General features: G+C 47.3%; 1 protein-coding gene across 3 annotated transcripts in view; it reads right to left on the bottom strand.

Annotated features, from left to right (window-relative positions):
* The window catches only part of RAP1GAP2 (RAP1 GTPase activating protein 2), a 941,171-nt gene that overhangs the window by 510,105 nt on the left and 415,935 nt on the right, over window positions 1-15,131 (bottom strand). Inside the window, exon 1 of one of the 3 annotated variants that reach the window (XM_078679319.1) lies at window positions 12,391-12,542. The exons of the other annotated variants lie outside the window; for them this stretch is intronic. Coding sequence (XP_078535445.1) covers window positions 12,391-12,528 — 138 coding nt within the window. The 5' untranslated portion in view covers window positions 12,529-12,542. Of the gene's footprint in view, window positions 1-12,390; window positions 12,543-15,131 lie in introns of those variants that run through there. 3 annotated transcript variants of the gene reach the window in all.

Raw genomic sequence — 15,131 nt, 5'->3', positions numbered from 1 at the left:
CGAATCTGAGGTTTTTTTTGATAAAGGACATTCCAGGGAAATGTTCACATCGGCCCTCTATTATTATCTATTTCATTTTATGAAAAGTTCAGTGTCTTGTGCCATTAATGGGGGTTCTAAAATAAATTGACCACTGTATGGATTGTCTTAGTAAGTCTTGCCTTCTGTTGCCAAGATATAAACATTTGAAAAAGTACTATCTACTTCCACGCTGGGGGAATTCTGTGTAAGGAGCTCAACCCATGGAAGAGTGGAGTGAAGTATTTCAACAAAACTAATATTTACTCAGCAGATCTATGCAGGACATTTTATTAAATAATTAATTGTTTTCTTCCTTAAAAAAGTGAGCAAGGGATTCGAAATGGCAATCTGAATAGCCACGTCTCCTAAATCAAATTACAGCACCTGAAGCCATTTTTTGGCATTTACAGAATAGTTGTCTTTTGCACAGTTATTGTGAATGGAAAATGTGTGTAACTTTTTGTGTTTTTTATAAATGCCATCCACTCATGGCTGGTAGACAGTATAGATCTGTGTTTTGGGTGTAGGATTCCATCTATATGGCTGCATTGTCTTTAGTCCAATACTGGCGCTCTGTATGACTTATACATTTAATAAATTTAATATTATGTAATAGGATTTCCAGGATGATTAGGAAGCTGGGATCCGAGCCAGATTTTTGAGAGCTCCGTGTACGAAAACATTACAGACACTTTTCATAGGTAAAAAACTCCTGGGAGCACTGAAAAGATTTTCAAGGTGAGCAGCACTATGCGACATTTTCAACACATCTACATGCCACAGAAAGAGTGTGAATGGAAATAAATTGCATACTCCACGATTATCCTGTGAATATGTTGTGAATCAGGCCTTTGTGAACATATGTTGGACACCCTTTGATTAAAAAGGATGTTAGAAATAGGGTTTCTGTTAGGCTAGGGTATGCACCAAAGCCAGGCAAACCCACCACTGTAGTCAGGGTAAGGGAGTTACACACACAAGATAACCCCTGCTCACCCCCTTGGTAGCTTGGCAGAGCAGTCAGGCTTATCTCAGAGGCAATGTGTAAAGCATTTGCGCAACACCCACACACACAACAGTGTCACACTAGGCACACCACAAAAGGAGAATTCGCACAAGGCTATACAAAAATATCCTTTGTATTTTACATAAAACACATTAGACCACAGTCACATAAATCACTTTTCCAACTGGGCATGTGTCATAACAACACAAGTTAGTATAATCAAGGAAATACTTATAAGTTACGCACGTGATAAAATAGCATTAAAAAATTATGCTTAACACCTTCAAGGTACATATGTAAAGTGCATTAGGGCCCAATCCCTGGGTTCACCATTATTTTGTCAACTCAGCAATACGATGCAAAAGCCTTATAAAATGGACTCTCACAGAAGCTTGCTTCCATTACGGGCTTCCTCGGCACCCCCAAGGTGGCCCGTGCTGCCAGGAAATGCTCTACTGGTTTCCGTGGAGCAGACGAAGGGCAGTGCGGTATGGACGTGGGGAATGAAGCTACAAGAATCTCCACCACGTAATATACAGCTCGGTGCGACTTAACCCAGAGCACGCCATCCAGGTTCGCGGCTTCTGACGGGAGTGATTGGGCCATCCTCCTGGACCTCCAAGAAAGGAAACGTGAATGAGCCACCGGCCTGTACCAGCTTCGGCCATTTGGCGGGGCTAGGAGCAAGCCCATGGCTTCTGTGGGACCCAGCAATGTGGAAGAAGCTGGACTCAACAAGCAGCACCACGCACCTGGTTGGTTCTATAGCTGAAATGGGTGAAGCCACAACCCATCGTTGGGAGCCCTCAGCAGTTCTCCATTGTGAAGGATGCGAGGTTCTCTGCGTCTTGCTGCTTGTCGCCCTGGTCATCCTGGTAATGCGTCCACTGGGCTATGACGGCAGACTGCCCGCGCCAGGTAGGGCTTCCTGCAGTCGGAGTGCAGCATGACCAAACAGCCCCGCGGGGTGACTTCCCACAGTGTGGGACAGTGACGCTGAAGCCCGATAGCCGCGCTGGTGTCCAAATCCAGGTCCAGATCAGAGCCAGCGTTAAACACACGCTGAAGGCAGGAGAGCAGCCATTTGTTGTTTGACTGCACATGAAGGGTTGGCCGGCCTGATACGGCTGGCCAAACCCTCAAGCGCAGAGAGGGCAGCGCACTATCACTCCCCCACCACAATGTCATCCCCTGGACCGTCCCTCCAGAATTGTCAGAGTCCTGGCGGCGGACCCAGGAGGATTAACATAAAACGACAATAAAACAGGTTTAAACCCTGTTTTATTATAGTTTTATTTGCGGGTGGTGGCATGGGGGCAGCGCTCCTTCACCCTAATGGAGGGGCCACACTGCAGCACAGCAAAGCAAAGTCAAGTGGCGGTTTCTCTTAGCAGTATTCCCCTTTGGTGCAATCTGTACGGCCAGCAGCATCTGGTTACAAGTCCTATGCAGTGCCTAAAATCATGGGGTCACAGCCCCCGCACTTATACTCCAAAAGTCTTTGATTTTGAGGTACTTCAAACAACTTTTAAAAGTCCTCAATAACCCCATTCAATCCCCAGCCCTGCCTCCAGACACACTACAGGGGGCGGAGATAGTTTTGTGAAAGGCAGGCACAGCCCAATTCAGGTGCAGGTGGCAACTCCTCCCACCACTCTTAATGCTGCCAAGGCCTATTCAGCCCAACTATGAGTCACTCAGGAAAGGCAGGACACACCTCAAGCCCCCTTGTGGCTGTCTACAGTGAATGCATATTCCCTGCTCCTGTCAGTCCAAACCAGGGGTAGAATATACAACTAGGCAGGGAACAAAGTCATAAGCACAGAGAAAAGTCTCTAAACCTACATCTAAAATTGGCATTTATAGAATGAAGTGGCATTTATAGAATAGTAATAACAAATCCGCCTTCACCAATAAGTAGGATTCATCACCAATATTCCAAACTTACAAAACATGCCCAAACTACCCCTTTCCTATAATAAATTACCACTGAAACACATATCAGGGAATCCCCAATGCAAACCTATGAGAGCAGCAGCCTCACAGCAGTGAGAAACCAAATAGGCTGTTTGTCACTACCAGGACATGCCACTTAGTTAAGGCACATGTCCTACCTTTTACCTACATTTCACCCTGTGCATAGGGCTAGCTAGGGCCTACCTTAGCGGTAACTTACATATAGTATATGGGCAGATGTGGCAACCACTTTATATGACACGTCACTGCAGCAGTAAACTGTGTGCGGTCCTGGGTATATGGGATACCACTGTTGAAGGGACCTACAGGTAAATTAAATATGCCAAACAGGGTTAGACCAATCTTACCAAGATTACAGGGGGAGACCACATGCACTTTAGCACTGATCAGCAGTGGTAAAGTGTCCAGAATCATAAAACCCACAAACACAGGTCAGACAACAAGTGTAGGAGCAAGGCAAAACGGTTGGGGATAATCCAGCAAAAAGGGCCAGTTCCAACAAAAGAGAAGCTTAAAGTACTCAGGGCCTGACCTACAATAGTGTTTTGCACTTGAAAAGACCACAGTGTGCAAAAATGCAGGTCTCAAAATTGCAAACCCTCAATCACAATGCACTAAAGGTCCACGTTGTGGATCACAAGGGCTCACACAGTGAGTCCTTGTGATTCACAAGAATATGGGACATTCTCACTTCCTTGCAGTTCGCAGCGATATGCATCAATGGTTTGGGACTGCTACTTCAGGGGGTGCTATAATCATAGTGAGATATGGAGATACATATATGATATTTATACATATATATGGATTGATAGATGTGTGTATCATAAGTGCCTGCACTTACATATTTGTTCTTGTATGTGTGATCGAAATTCACAAGTGTACATATGCTGTGTGCGTCTGTCCATCAACCAGAAAAAGCCAAATCTACTTGCTTTGTCAAAACTTGTTCTTCCTTTTAGTTGTGTGATGTAGCAAAGACTTTGCGCCAGAGAGTAACTGACAACTTTACAGCCTTGAGTTTCTGCACACATGGGTGTTTTGCATGCACACACACACACACACACACGCAAAAACACACACACTACGAGATTATGTGATGGACACGTGTGGTGTTTTGGTCAAATCCCAAAGCCAGGATTATGTCCTGGATCTTCAGGTTCTGGTGCCAGCAACTTTGTCTCTGAAGCACAGCCGGAAAATCTGCTTTCTAGCTCGATGCAAGATATCTGAAGTTACGAAAGCCACCAAAAAGATCAAACAAAATAGCACAACTTACAGGGTATAAATTCAAGTCACCATGTGAAAGATGGACAGAAATTGGCATCGTTTTTCTATCCGAGGATCCATGTTGGCCCTGATGGACTGCTGTTTCATTTCATGCAATGTCTATGTTTGTATACTAATCCCAGCTTCTCATAGAGTGAACATATCCTGTGGAGCGTGTTTGCAGAAGTGGGAGAAAATCCCCCCATTAATGGTACAGTTAGAGAACATTAGCCCACTAAAGGAATCATTTGCTAGGAGTTGGGGAAGTAGTAGATTTGGGGCCATATGTATCAAGAAAGTATTTTGCGATTCCTAAATAGCGATTTTTAAGGAATCGCTATTAAGGAATTGCAAAATGGTATGTATGAAAAAAATCGCTTTTTTTTAGCGATTCCTTAATCTTCCTTATTTGCGAATTCGCATTTTGCGAATTCGCAATTAAGGAATAATTTCCAATGCATTCCTATGGGCCAGGAGGCCCATAGGAATGATTGCAAAATAATTCTCAAATTGCGATTTCGCAATTTGCTAATCGCAATTTGAGAATTATTTCAAGGGTGCAGGGGTGTCTCAAAGACACCCTGCTGCACCCCTGAAATGTACATGTGTGTGCATATGGCGCACATACATGCCCTATGGGCATGTGTGTGCATCACATGCCACCTTTAAAAATGCCAAATTGTGCATTTTTGGAAGAATTCGCAAGTTATCATCAACTACAAGTTGGTGGTAATTTGCGAATTCTTAACTATAATTCGCTAGCCAAAAATGCTACATACATAGCATTTAAGGAATTGCAAAATTGCGATTCCCTAAATGCTATGGTAAAATAAGGAATCGCACAAGTTTGCAATTCCTTATTTTGGGAATGTTTCATACATCCCAAAACAAGCAAAAAGGCTGTTTGCGATTCGCAAAGGCCGAAATTCTGCGAATTTCGGCCTTTGCGAATCACAAAAGGCTTGATACATATGGCCCTTGATTCGTAAAATCTATTTAAGGGACATGTATCACCTACTTTTATATTGACTAAACTTTCACATACTTTATAATACTCAAAATTTCAAAATTCTTTTTTTAACTCCCTCAAGATGAACTTGGCTACATTTCACAACTTCTAACCCCCACGGGAAAAAAGTGAGCGTTATTGACTGTAAATATCACCAAAATCTATATATTCAGGTATTGGCTCTCTTCCCAGCTTTCTAAAAAGAATGCTGGAAGTTCGAAGCTTTAAAAACAGTAGCAGGTGATTATTTTTTTATTGCTCAATAAACTGAATTTAGTCATGGGAATTGGCACAAACAACCGCAATCTAGAAATGCTCACAATTCTTAAAGGCTCGAAAGGTTAACTAGAGGACGGGGACGCACGCCATTGTCTATTTAAACTCCAGATGAAATTAAAATATATTTATTAAAATTAAATGGAAATTACAACCATAGCATACGATGAATACATATGTAATTGTGTCACATTAACAGCAGACTATACAATGACTGTGTCTGTGTGCCCCAGGGTGCATCCGGTTATTAATAAACCTCATTGGTATGCGTGGTTTGTCTGTGATATGTGCATTGCTCTGAGACTTTTAAACAAGGTAGGTCTCGCCTCTCGTCGCTTTTATTTAAATAGATAATTGCAATCTTTACAATATGAAAACATTTGCTAATAGGAAGTACAACATATTGTGAAGTCAAGACCGGGTGACTCCAGAGAATTAAGAGTGTGCATATGCCATGTGAGTGCCACCTAATTTACCTATGAAATGAGTTAAAAAAAACACAGGCACGGAAGTTCACATCTATCGTTTGACTAAGCAGTCCTTCCTTAAATATTGGCAACACACCATACTAAAAAACACGGAAGGTACTACAGGTCTAAAGAACACAGAGGGAGAGAAAAGAAAATAGCAAATCTCTCTTTGGGACCTAATAGTGTCCATAGGTCCTGACGAAAGCCGTTTAGGCTGAAACATGTTGACCGAATAATAACACTGGTGGGTAGCAATTCTTTTCATGCTATCAGCATACTGTTTTTAACCATACCACTTTGATTGTCAGCCCCAATAAAGTGTTTTATGACATCACTGTAGGTATTTTTAGAATCACTTGGATCTTTTTCCTTTTTCTTCATTTTCTTTGAGCACTGCAAACTTAGCCCCTCCCGCTCATATACTGTCATTTGTTGGTTTAATGTTCTGGGTCCATCACTAGGCAGCCCTATGGATTTATTCCGAGGCAGTTCCTAGAGGACACCATTTACCAACACAAACCCAGATGACGAGATTCCACTTATGAGTGGGCTGATGGGTATCCTTTTCTTGTTTCTGTATCTTCTCTTTTCTCTTTTTTCTTGGTTTTCTCCAGAGCATGTGTAGTCTGGGTATGAAAAGAGGACACTATTAGGTGCCAAAGAGAGATTTGCTATTTTCTTTTCTCTCCCTCTGTGTTCTTTAGACCTGTAGTACCTTCCGTGTTTTTTAGTGATTAGTTGGGGGACTAGGTACCAGTAGGTCTATAATAATTTCTCCCCTTGGACCACTTTTCGAATACCGTTTGAAACCATCTCTGTTTTACTCTGTTCTGGCCACCTGTAACCCTTCTGCACTGTACTGAATGGTTGCCTTTAACCTATCTCCACTGCACCGAGCACTGGCTGCCGTATCCCTAATGCACTGTACTGAATGGCTGCCTTTAACCTATCTCCACTGCACCGTGCACTGGCTGCCTATAGCCCTTCTGCACTGCACTGCATGGCTGGCTGAACCTCTCTCCTCTCCACACTGCACCTTACTCTGGTTGCCTATAACCCTTCTGTACTGCATGACTGCCTGTAATCTCTCCAACTACACCCTGCGCTGACTGCCTGTAACCTTCTGCACTGCACTGAATGGCTGCCTGAACCTCTCTCCACTGCATACTCCACTGACTGCCTGTAACCCTTCTCCACTGCATTGCAAGACTACCTGATACCTCTGTCCACTGCACCCTGCTCTGGCTGCCTATAACCCTTCTGCACTGCGTGACTGCCTGTAACCTCTCCCCACTTTACCTCCCACTGCCTACCTGTAACCCTTCTGCACTGTATGTCGGCCTGTAACGTTTCTCCACTGCACCCTGCACTGGCTGCCTGTAACCCTTCTGCACTGTATGTCTGCCTGTAACTTGTCTCCACTGCACCCTGCACTGGCTGCCTGTAACCCTTCTGCACTGTATGTCGGCCTGTAACGTTTCTCCACTGCACCCTGCACTGGCTGCCTGTGACCCTTTTCCCCCACACTACATGACCGTCTGTAACATCTCTCTGCTGCACCCTGCCCTGGCTGCCTTTAACCCTTCTACACTGCACTGCGTGGCTGCCTGTAATCCTCCTCCTCTCCACACTGCACCTTACTCTGGCTGCTTGTAGCCCTTCTGCATTGCTTGACTACCTGTAACCTCTCCCCAGTTTACCCTCCACTGGTTGGCTGCCTGTAACCCGCACTGTGTGTCTGCCTGTAACTTCTCTCCACTGAGCTCTGTACTGGCTGCCTATCCCTTCTGCACTGCATGGTTGCTTGTAACCTCTCTCCACTGCACGCAGCACTGGCTGCCTGTAACCCTTTTCCTCCACACTACATGACCGTCTGTAGCATCTCTCTGCTGCACCCTGCACTGCCTGTAACCCTTCTGTTCCGCACGACTGCCTGTAACTTCTCTCCCTTCTCTGCTGCACCCTGCACTGGCTGCCTGTAACCCTTCTGTTCCGCACGACTGCCTGTAACTTCTCTCCCTTCTCTGCTGCACCCTGCACTGGCTGCCTGTAACTCTTCTGTTCCGCACGACTGCCTGTAACTTCTCTCTCTTCTCTGCTGCACCCTGCACTGGCTGCATGTAACCCTTCTGTTCCGCACGACTGCCTGTAACTTCTCTCTCTTCTCTGCTGCACCCTGCACTGCCTATAACCCTTCTGCACTGCGTGACTGCCTGTAACCTCTCCCCACTTTACCTTCCACTGCCTACCTGTAACCCTTCTGCACTGTATGTCTGCCTGTAACTTTTCTCCACTGCACCCTGCACTGGCTGCCTGTAACCCTTTTCCCCCACACTACATGACCGTCTGTAACATCTCTCTGCTGCACCCTGCACTGGCTGCCTGTAACCTTCTTTGCCGCACTGCATTGCCCTCTGTAAACTCTCTTCACAGCACCCTGCACTGGCCGCCTGTAACCCTTCTACGCTGCACTACGTGGCTGCCTGTAATCCTCCTCCTCTGCACTCTGCACCGTACTCTGGCTGCTTATAGCCCTTCTGCATTGCTTGACTACCTGTAACCTCTCCCCAGTTTACCCTCCACTGGTTGGCTGCCTGTAACCCGCACTGTGTGTCTGCCTGTAACTTCTCTCCACTGAACTCTGTACTGGCTGCCTGTCCCTTCTGCGCTGCATGGTTGCTTGTAACCTCTCTCCACTGCACGCAGCACTGGCTGTCTGTAACCATTTTCCCCCACACTACATGACTGTCTGTAATATCTCTCTGCTGCACGCTGCACTGCCTGTAACCCTTCTGTTCCGCACGACTGCCTGTAACTTCTCTCCCTTCTCTGCTGCACCTTGCAGCGGCTGCCTGTAACCCTTCTGTTCCGCACGACTGCCTGTAACTTCTCTCCCTTCTCTGCTGCACCTTGCACTGGCTGCCTGTAACCCTTCTGTTCCGCACGACTGCCTGTAACTTCTCTCCCTTCTCTGTTGCACCTTGCAGTGGCTGCCTGTAACTCTTCTGTTCCGCACGACTGCCTGTAACTTCTCTCCCTTCTCTGCTGCACCCTGCACTGGCTGCCTGGAACTCTTCTGTTCCGTACGACTGCCTGTAACTTCTCTCCCTTCTCTGCTGAACCCTGCACTGGCTGCCTGTAACTCTTCTGTTCCGCACGACTGCCTGTAACTTCTCTCCCTTCTCTGCTGCACCCTGCACTGCCTGTAACCCTTATGTTCAGCACGACTGCTGTAACTTCTCTCCCTTCTCTGCTGCACCCTGCACAGGCTGCTTGTAACCCTTCTGTTCCGCACGACTGCCTGTAACTTCTCTCCCTTCTCTGCTGCACCCTGCACTGGCTGCCTGTAACCCTTCTGTTCCGCACGACTGCCTGTAACTTCTCTCCCTTCTCTGCTGCACCCTGCACTGGCTGCCTGTAACCCTTCTGGTCCTCACGACTGCCAGTAACTTCTCTTCCTTCTCTGCTGCACCCTGCACTGGCTGCCTGTAACCCTTCTGGTCCGCACGACTGCCTGTAACTTCTCTCCCTTCTCTGCTGCACCCTGCACTGGCTGCCTGTAACTCTTCTGTTCCGTACGACTGCCTGTAACTTCTCTCCCGTCTCTGCTGCACCCTGCCCTGGCTGCCTGTATCCCTTCTGTTCCGCACGACTGCCTGTGACTTCTCTCCCTTCTCTGCTGCACCCTGCACTGCCTGTAACCCTTATGTTCAGCACGACTGCTGTAACTTCTCTCCCTTCTCTGCTGCACCCTGCACAGGCTGCTTGTAACCCTTCTGTTCCGCACGACTGCCTGTAACTTCTCTCCCTTCTCTGCTGCACCCTGCACTGGCTGCCTGTAACCCTTCTGTTCCGCACGACTGCCTGTAACTTCTCTCCCTTCTCTGCTGCACCCTGCACTGGCTGCCTGTAACCCTTCTGGTCCTCACGACTGCCAGTAACTTCTCTTCCTTCTCTGCTGCACCCTGCACTGGCTGCCTGTAACCCTTCTGGTCCGCACGACTGCCTGTAACTTCTCTCCCTTCTCTGCTGCACCCTGCACTGGCTGCCTGTAACTCTTCTGTTCCGTACGACTGCCTGTAACTTCTCTCCCGTCTCTGCTGCACCCTGCCCTGGCTGCCTGTATCCCTTCTGTTCCGCACGACTGCCTGTGACTTCTCTCCCTTCTCTGCTGCACCCTGCACTGGCTGCCTGTAACCCTTCTGTTCTGCACGACTGCCTGTAACTTCTCTCCCTTCTCTGCTGCACCTTGCACTGGCTTTCTGTAACCCTTCTGTTCCGCACGACTGCCTTTAACTTCTCTCCTTCTCTGCTGCACCCTGCACTGGCTGCCTGTAACCCTTTTATTCCGCACGACTGCCTGTAACTTCTGTCCCTTCTCTGCTGCACCCTGCACTGGCTGCCTGTAACCCTTCTGTTCCGCACGACTGCCTGTAACTTCTCTCCCTTCTCTGCTGCACCCTGCACTGTCTGCCTGTAACCCTTCTGTTCCGCGCGACTGCCTGTAACTTCTCTCCCTTCTCTGCTGCACCCTGCACTGGCTGCCTGTAACCCTTCTGTTCCGCGTGACTGCCTGTAACTTCTCTCCCTTCTCTGCTGCACCCTGCACTGGCTGCCTGTAACCCTTCTGTTCCGCGCACGACTGCCTGTAACTTCTCTCCCTTCTCTGATGCACCCTGCACTGGCTGCCTGTAACCCTTCTGGTCCGCACGACTGCCTGTAACTTCTCTCCCTTCTCTGATGCACCCTGCACTGCCTGTAACCCTTCTGTTCCGCACGACTGCCTGTAACTTCTCTCCCTTCTCTGATGCACCCTGCACTGGCTGCCTGTAACCCTTCTGCACGCAGGATACAGGCGGGAAGGGTCATCATAGCAGCAGGAGGAGGTTTGTGATGAGTGAAGGTGAGGTGGAGGGGGGAGAGTCAGAGGGTTTAGAAAGGCTTGTTTGGGAGATCTGACTAGTAAAAGAGGTTTGAGATGCTGCTGCAAGGAGAGGTAGAGGAGGAAAGAGTTGAGAAAGAGTTATTTTAGGAATCATAGGAATAGAATCGGGTTTGGGATGAGTAATAGAGTAGAGGTAGAAGATATATTGAGAGAGGTATGGCCCGTAGGGTGACCAGAATTTCAAAGCAAGAAACCGGGACATTTCACAAAAATAGAAGAAGGACTATAATTTTAGGTCAAGCGAGCTCACAGAATGACAGCGCTCCTCATCAGAGAATTATAAAACAGGCAGTAAGAATATACATAAGATGCAATTTTTAAACCCAGTAGCTTGCCTGTGAATTAAATTGCTTTCTTGGAACAACTGCTAACTATCCCCGCTTTGTAAAACATAAAAAAGCACCTCCCCCCGTTTTTATTCGACCCTCTCCAAAAACCGGGACATGAGCTAAATTTCTCGAAATTTGCCCGGACAGCTGGTGAAAAACGGGGACGGTCCTGGCAAATCCGGGACGCCTGGTCACCCTAGGTATGGGGTGAGATATAGGGGAGTGCATGGGAGAGAGTAGTAGGTTGAGGTGTGGGATGAGGTGAAAAGTTGAGGTAGAGGATATATTAGGAGAGGTATGGGGTGACATATCGGGTAGTGCGTGGGTGAGAGGAGTAGACAGGTGTGGGATGAGTCGAACAGTTGAGGTAGAGGAAATATTGAGAGAGGTACAGAGTGAGATATGGAACCACCATGTGCCAGGGGCCCACGTGCAAGGGAGGAAATGGGCAATAAGTTAAAATTCGGAGAGGACACAGATTTCATCAAACAAGTCACGTTCTAGCAAAATGCCGGGTACTGCCCCAACCCCTCAATTTTGCGGAGTTTCCCTCTTCTCACGCACCCCCAGACATAACTTCCTACTCAAATCGAGCATGTTTCCTCGCGGGTGCGAGCTCGCACTGAAAACAGTCGACCCACTCCCCTTTCCGGAGAGTTCACTTTAAGAGGTTTCCCCTGGCGCTGAACCCGGATGGTCGTCCGAACCCCTCATGTCTCACAAAAACCTTAATGAGGCGCGCAAATCACGCCTTTCTTGTGAACCCCCTCCTGTGGAGATCTGCGCGTCATTAGAGCATTATTTGCGAGAATGTCGTGAAGTGTGCGAAAGTAACGTGTGCTAGTAAATATGACGGACATTTCACTGGTAATACGGGGCGTTCTGACAAAAAGTAAAATTTGGTGATTGCTCGGGCCACGTCCTCTTTACGTCACCTATAGGAAACCACAGCAATACATTTTAGCTTTACAGAAGGATGGGACACTTGATAAATTCCATCCCAGCACCATCGCAATGCAAGCAGGGCGTTGCGCCGAGCGCACCGTGTTCTCTTGGGTTCCCCAGTCAGCACCAGTGTAAGCAGCACTCACCAGCACGCGCTGCAGGAAGCCTATCATGGTCTCAAATATCCAGAGGCGGCCCTCCAGCGTGGCAGGCGGTGGGTCACCCCGAGCGGGGCTCCGCAGCCGGCTCCCGGCAGCCTGCCTCCCGCATGGCTCCAGACGCATGTGCCTGCTGCACCTGCCGTAAATGCTTCTCTAAGGTGAGACATTGTTGAAGCCGCGCCGTCCCCGCAGGAGTTAAAAGGGCTGGGTCAGCCGGCGAGAAACAGGTTGTGCAGGATGTGAGTTTTAGGATTACAGCGCAGGCAAAAAAAAAAATGAAACTCGCAGAACACGCTGCCACCGAGCCGGCACCCGGATCAAAGGCAAGGCCCGTCTGTGAAGTCGTCACGGGTGCTTTGGTTTAACCAGATGCCTCAGAAACTCTCAGACGTGTGGCCCTGGGTCCTGTCGGCAGGACTAGGCCGGGCCCACATCACGAGACTCCGGTGTAAGCGCCATAAAAGCTTGTGTCGAAGACCACACCACTAGTTAGTTGGGCGCGCTGGGAATGCATACCATAATGTCGTGTGCAGTAGCGCCGCAGGGGGCACCCTCAGTGTGATTTAGAATTGAATTTGATGCGGTAAGTGGTGCAATGATAAATGCTTGTTTTTTGTAACACTTTCTCTTTCAAATCGATATAAATTATAATTACCCAATGCATTGGTTCTCAATTTACTGACCTCGGAAGAGAGGAAGGCAGAGGTGGGATTGGCTAGCAATCCAAGTCGATATCTGCCCATCTCAAAGACGCTAATGGCTAGCAGTTAACTCGCTGAGGCACCTTCCTTCTTGCGCCCGGGTCACCAGTGGGGGTGAGGAGGTTATTGCACTTAAGAAACTGCGACCCTTCAGGGTTCAGCGTTTAGCAGGTGTGGAGAATGCGTCCAATTCCGAGGTGTGCTCCTGTAAATGAGGAATTACTTGTGGAATTCAGTGAGCCCTAGGACACCCTTTCTTGGGAATTTTCATGCTCTATAAATGCCACTTCATCAATTACATTGGAACTCACTGTAATTTTTTACCTGAAAGTTTTGGCAGGTATCAAACGGCAAAACTCACCATGGAAATGACCGCAGTCTTTACCCCACGCATTATAACTGCAATCCCTGTGCAGGAAGAGGTGTGGAGAGGGATCCGCGTGCAGCAGCTCACGCAGAATGCGGCCCTTTGTGTCAGTATAAGTCCTACTCATGTGTAGCATTTAGTAAACACGGCGAATGTGGTCTTAAATAACAGCTGTCCTACAGGTTATGGTTTTGTCACACCTGGGAATAATTTGTGACATTGCTGGGCGGGCCCTGCACGGAACCAGTTGGAATTGCTCAGTCATTATCAGGGCACGAGGCACTGATCCCAACCCAGGCAATGCCAACCCATAGAGAAGTGCGCCCCATACCGCCCATTTCCAGCTGTAGGTGACTTCCTTCTCCTACATCGCTCCTAAAGCGTGGATCGACCGCCACTACACATAAGAAACTCCTTTTAACTTCTAGAATTCGGCAAGAAGGTGAAGACCTGTCTTTCGAGTGGTCCCCGAGCACTTAATGTGACTACACTCACACCTGCTCAGCGCACTGATACCCTCCTGGGTGATTAGCGCTTGAAATGGAAAAATAGAAGTGTCAAGTCAAGTCAAGTCAAGTTAGAATTTGTATAGCGCACTACTCACCCAGAGGGTCTCAAGGCGCTTGAGGGAGGGGGGTACGCTATCGAATATCCAAGTTTTTAGTTGTTTTCTGAAGGAGAGGTGGTTCTGTGTAAGGCGGAGGTGGGTGGGGAGAGAATTCCAGGTCTTGGCCGCTAAGTAGGAGAAGGATCTTCCCCCCATAGTGGCTCTTTGGATGCGTGGAATCACTTTATATATATATATATATATATATATATATATATATATATAAAATCACTCTCCACCAAAGTACCTGCATGTTTCTGAGAAGTGCTGGTATTTCACAATCAAAATAAAAAAGTGCCGGTTACTCAGTACCGGCCCATTTAAAGCACTTTACAAATCTACACAGCATAGCATAACATGACACAACATGATATAATATAACATAGCATAGCAAAGCAGAACATAGCGCTAGAGATCAGTGCAGCAATACGTTTACTCCCTTTGAACTGTGTACTGTCTTCCCATGTGACTGGAGCACACTAGCCCTTTTAACTGTGCATCAGCACTTCGGGCCACTTCTTTAGAGCCATAATTTAATTATTTTTCTGAGGGTGTAAATCCTAGTCCTGAAATGGTTGAGTTCTTTTCAATGTCTACAATAACTTTCTGATTTGTGAGATTTTGGCAAAAATATATCGGCTTGGGATTAAGACTACTGAGTTGGATACCTTGCACTCACACCGTTGCAGAAAGTGCGACAAAAGTCAGTCTTGTAATATTATTCTAAATACATTACATAGTTTTGTGTTATCGCACCTTTATTTCATTGAGTGTGATCTCTCAGCAAGACCATATGTGTTACTGAAAATAGATGATATGTTCTGATCTTTCCTGAAGGGATAACATTATCTAAACCTCTGAATTAATTTTAAATGTAGCACCTTAATGGATAATCGCTATGAATACATTGTCATACCCCCGATGAATTATGATCCAGAATATTTTGGGCAATCCATGGCACTATGCTGCCCTGACTGTGAAACACAACCCTGGCTCACTGGTGGTAATTCATATTGTTTTGGGGGTGAACAGCCTTTACAACGAAACTTTT

The sequence above is a fragment of the Lissotriton helveticus genome, chromosome 3_1, assembly GCF_964261635.1.
Source record: "Lissotriton helveticus chromosome 3_1, aLisHel1.1, whole genome shotgun sequence".
NCBI lineage: Eukaryota > Metazoa > Chordata > Amphibia > Caudata > Salamandridae > Lissotriton > Lissotriton helveticus.
This window is presented reverse-complemented; position numbering and strand designations above follow the sequence as displayed.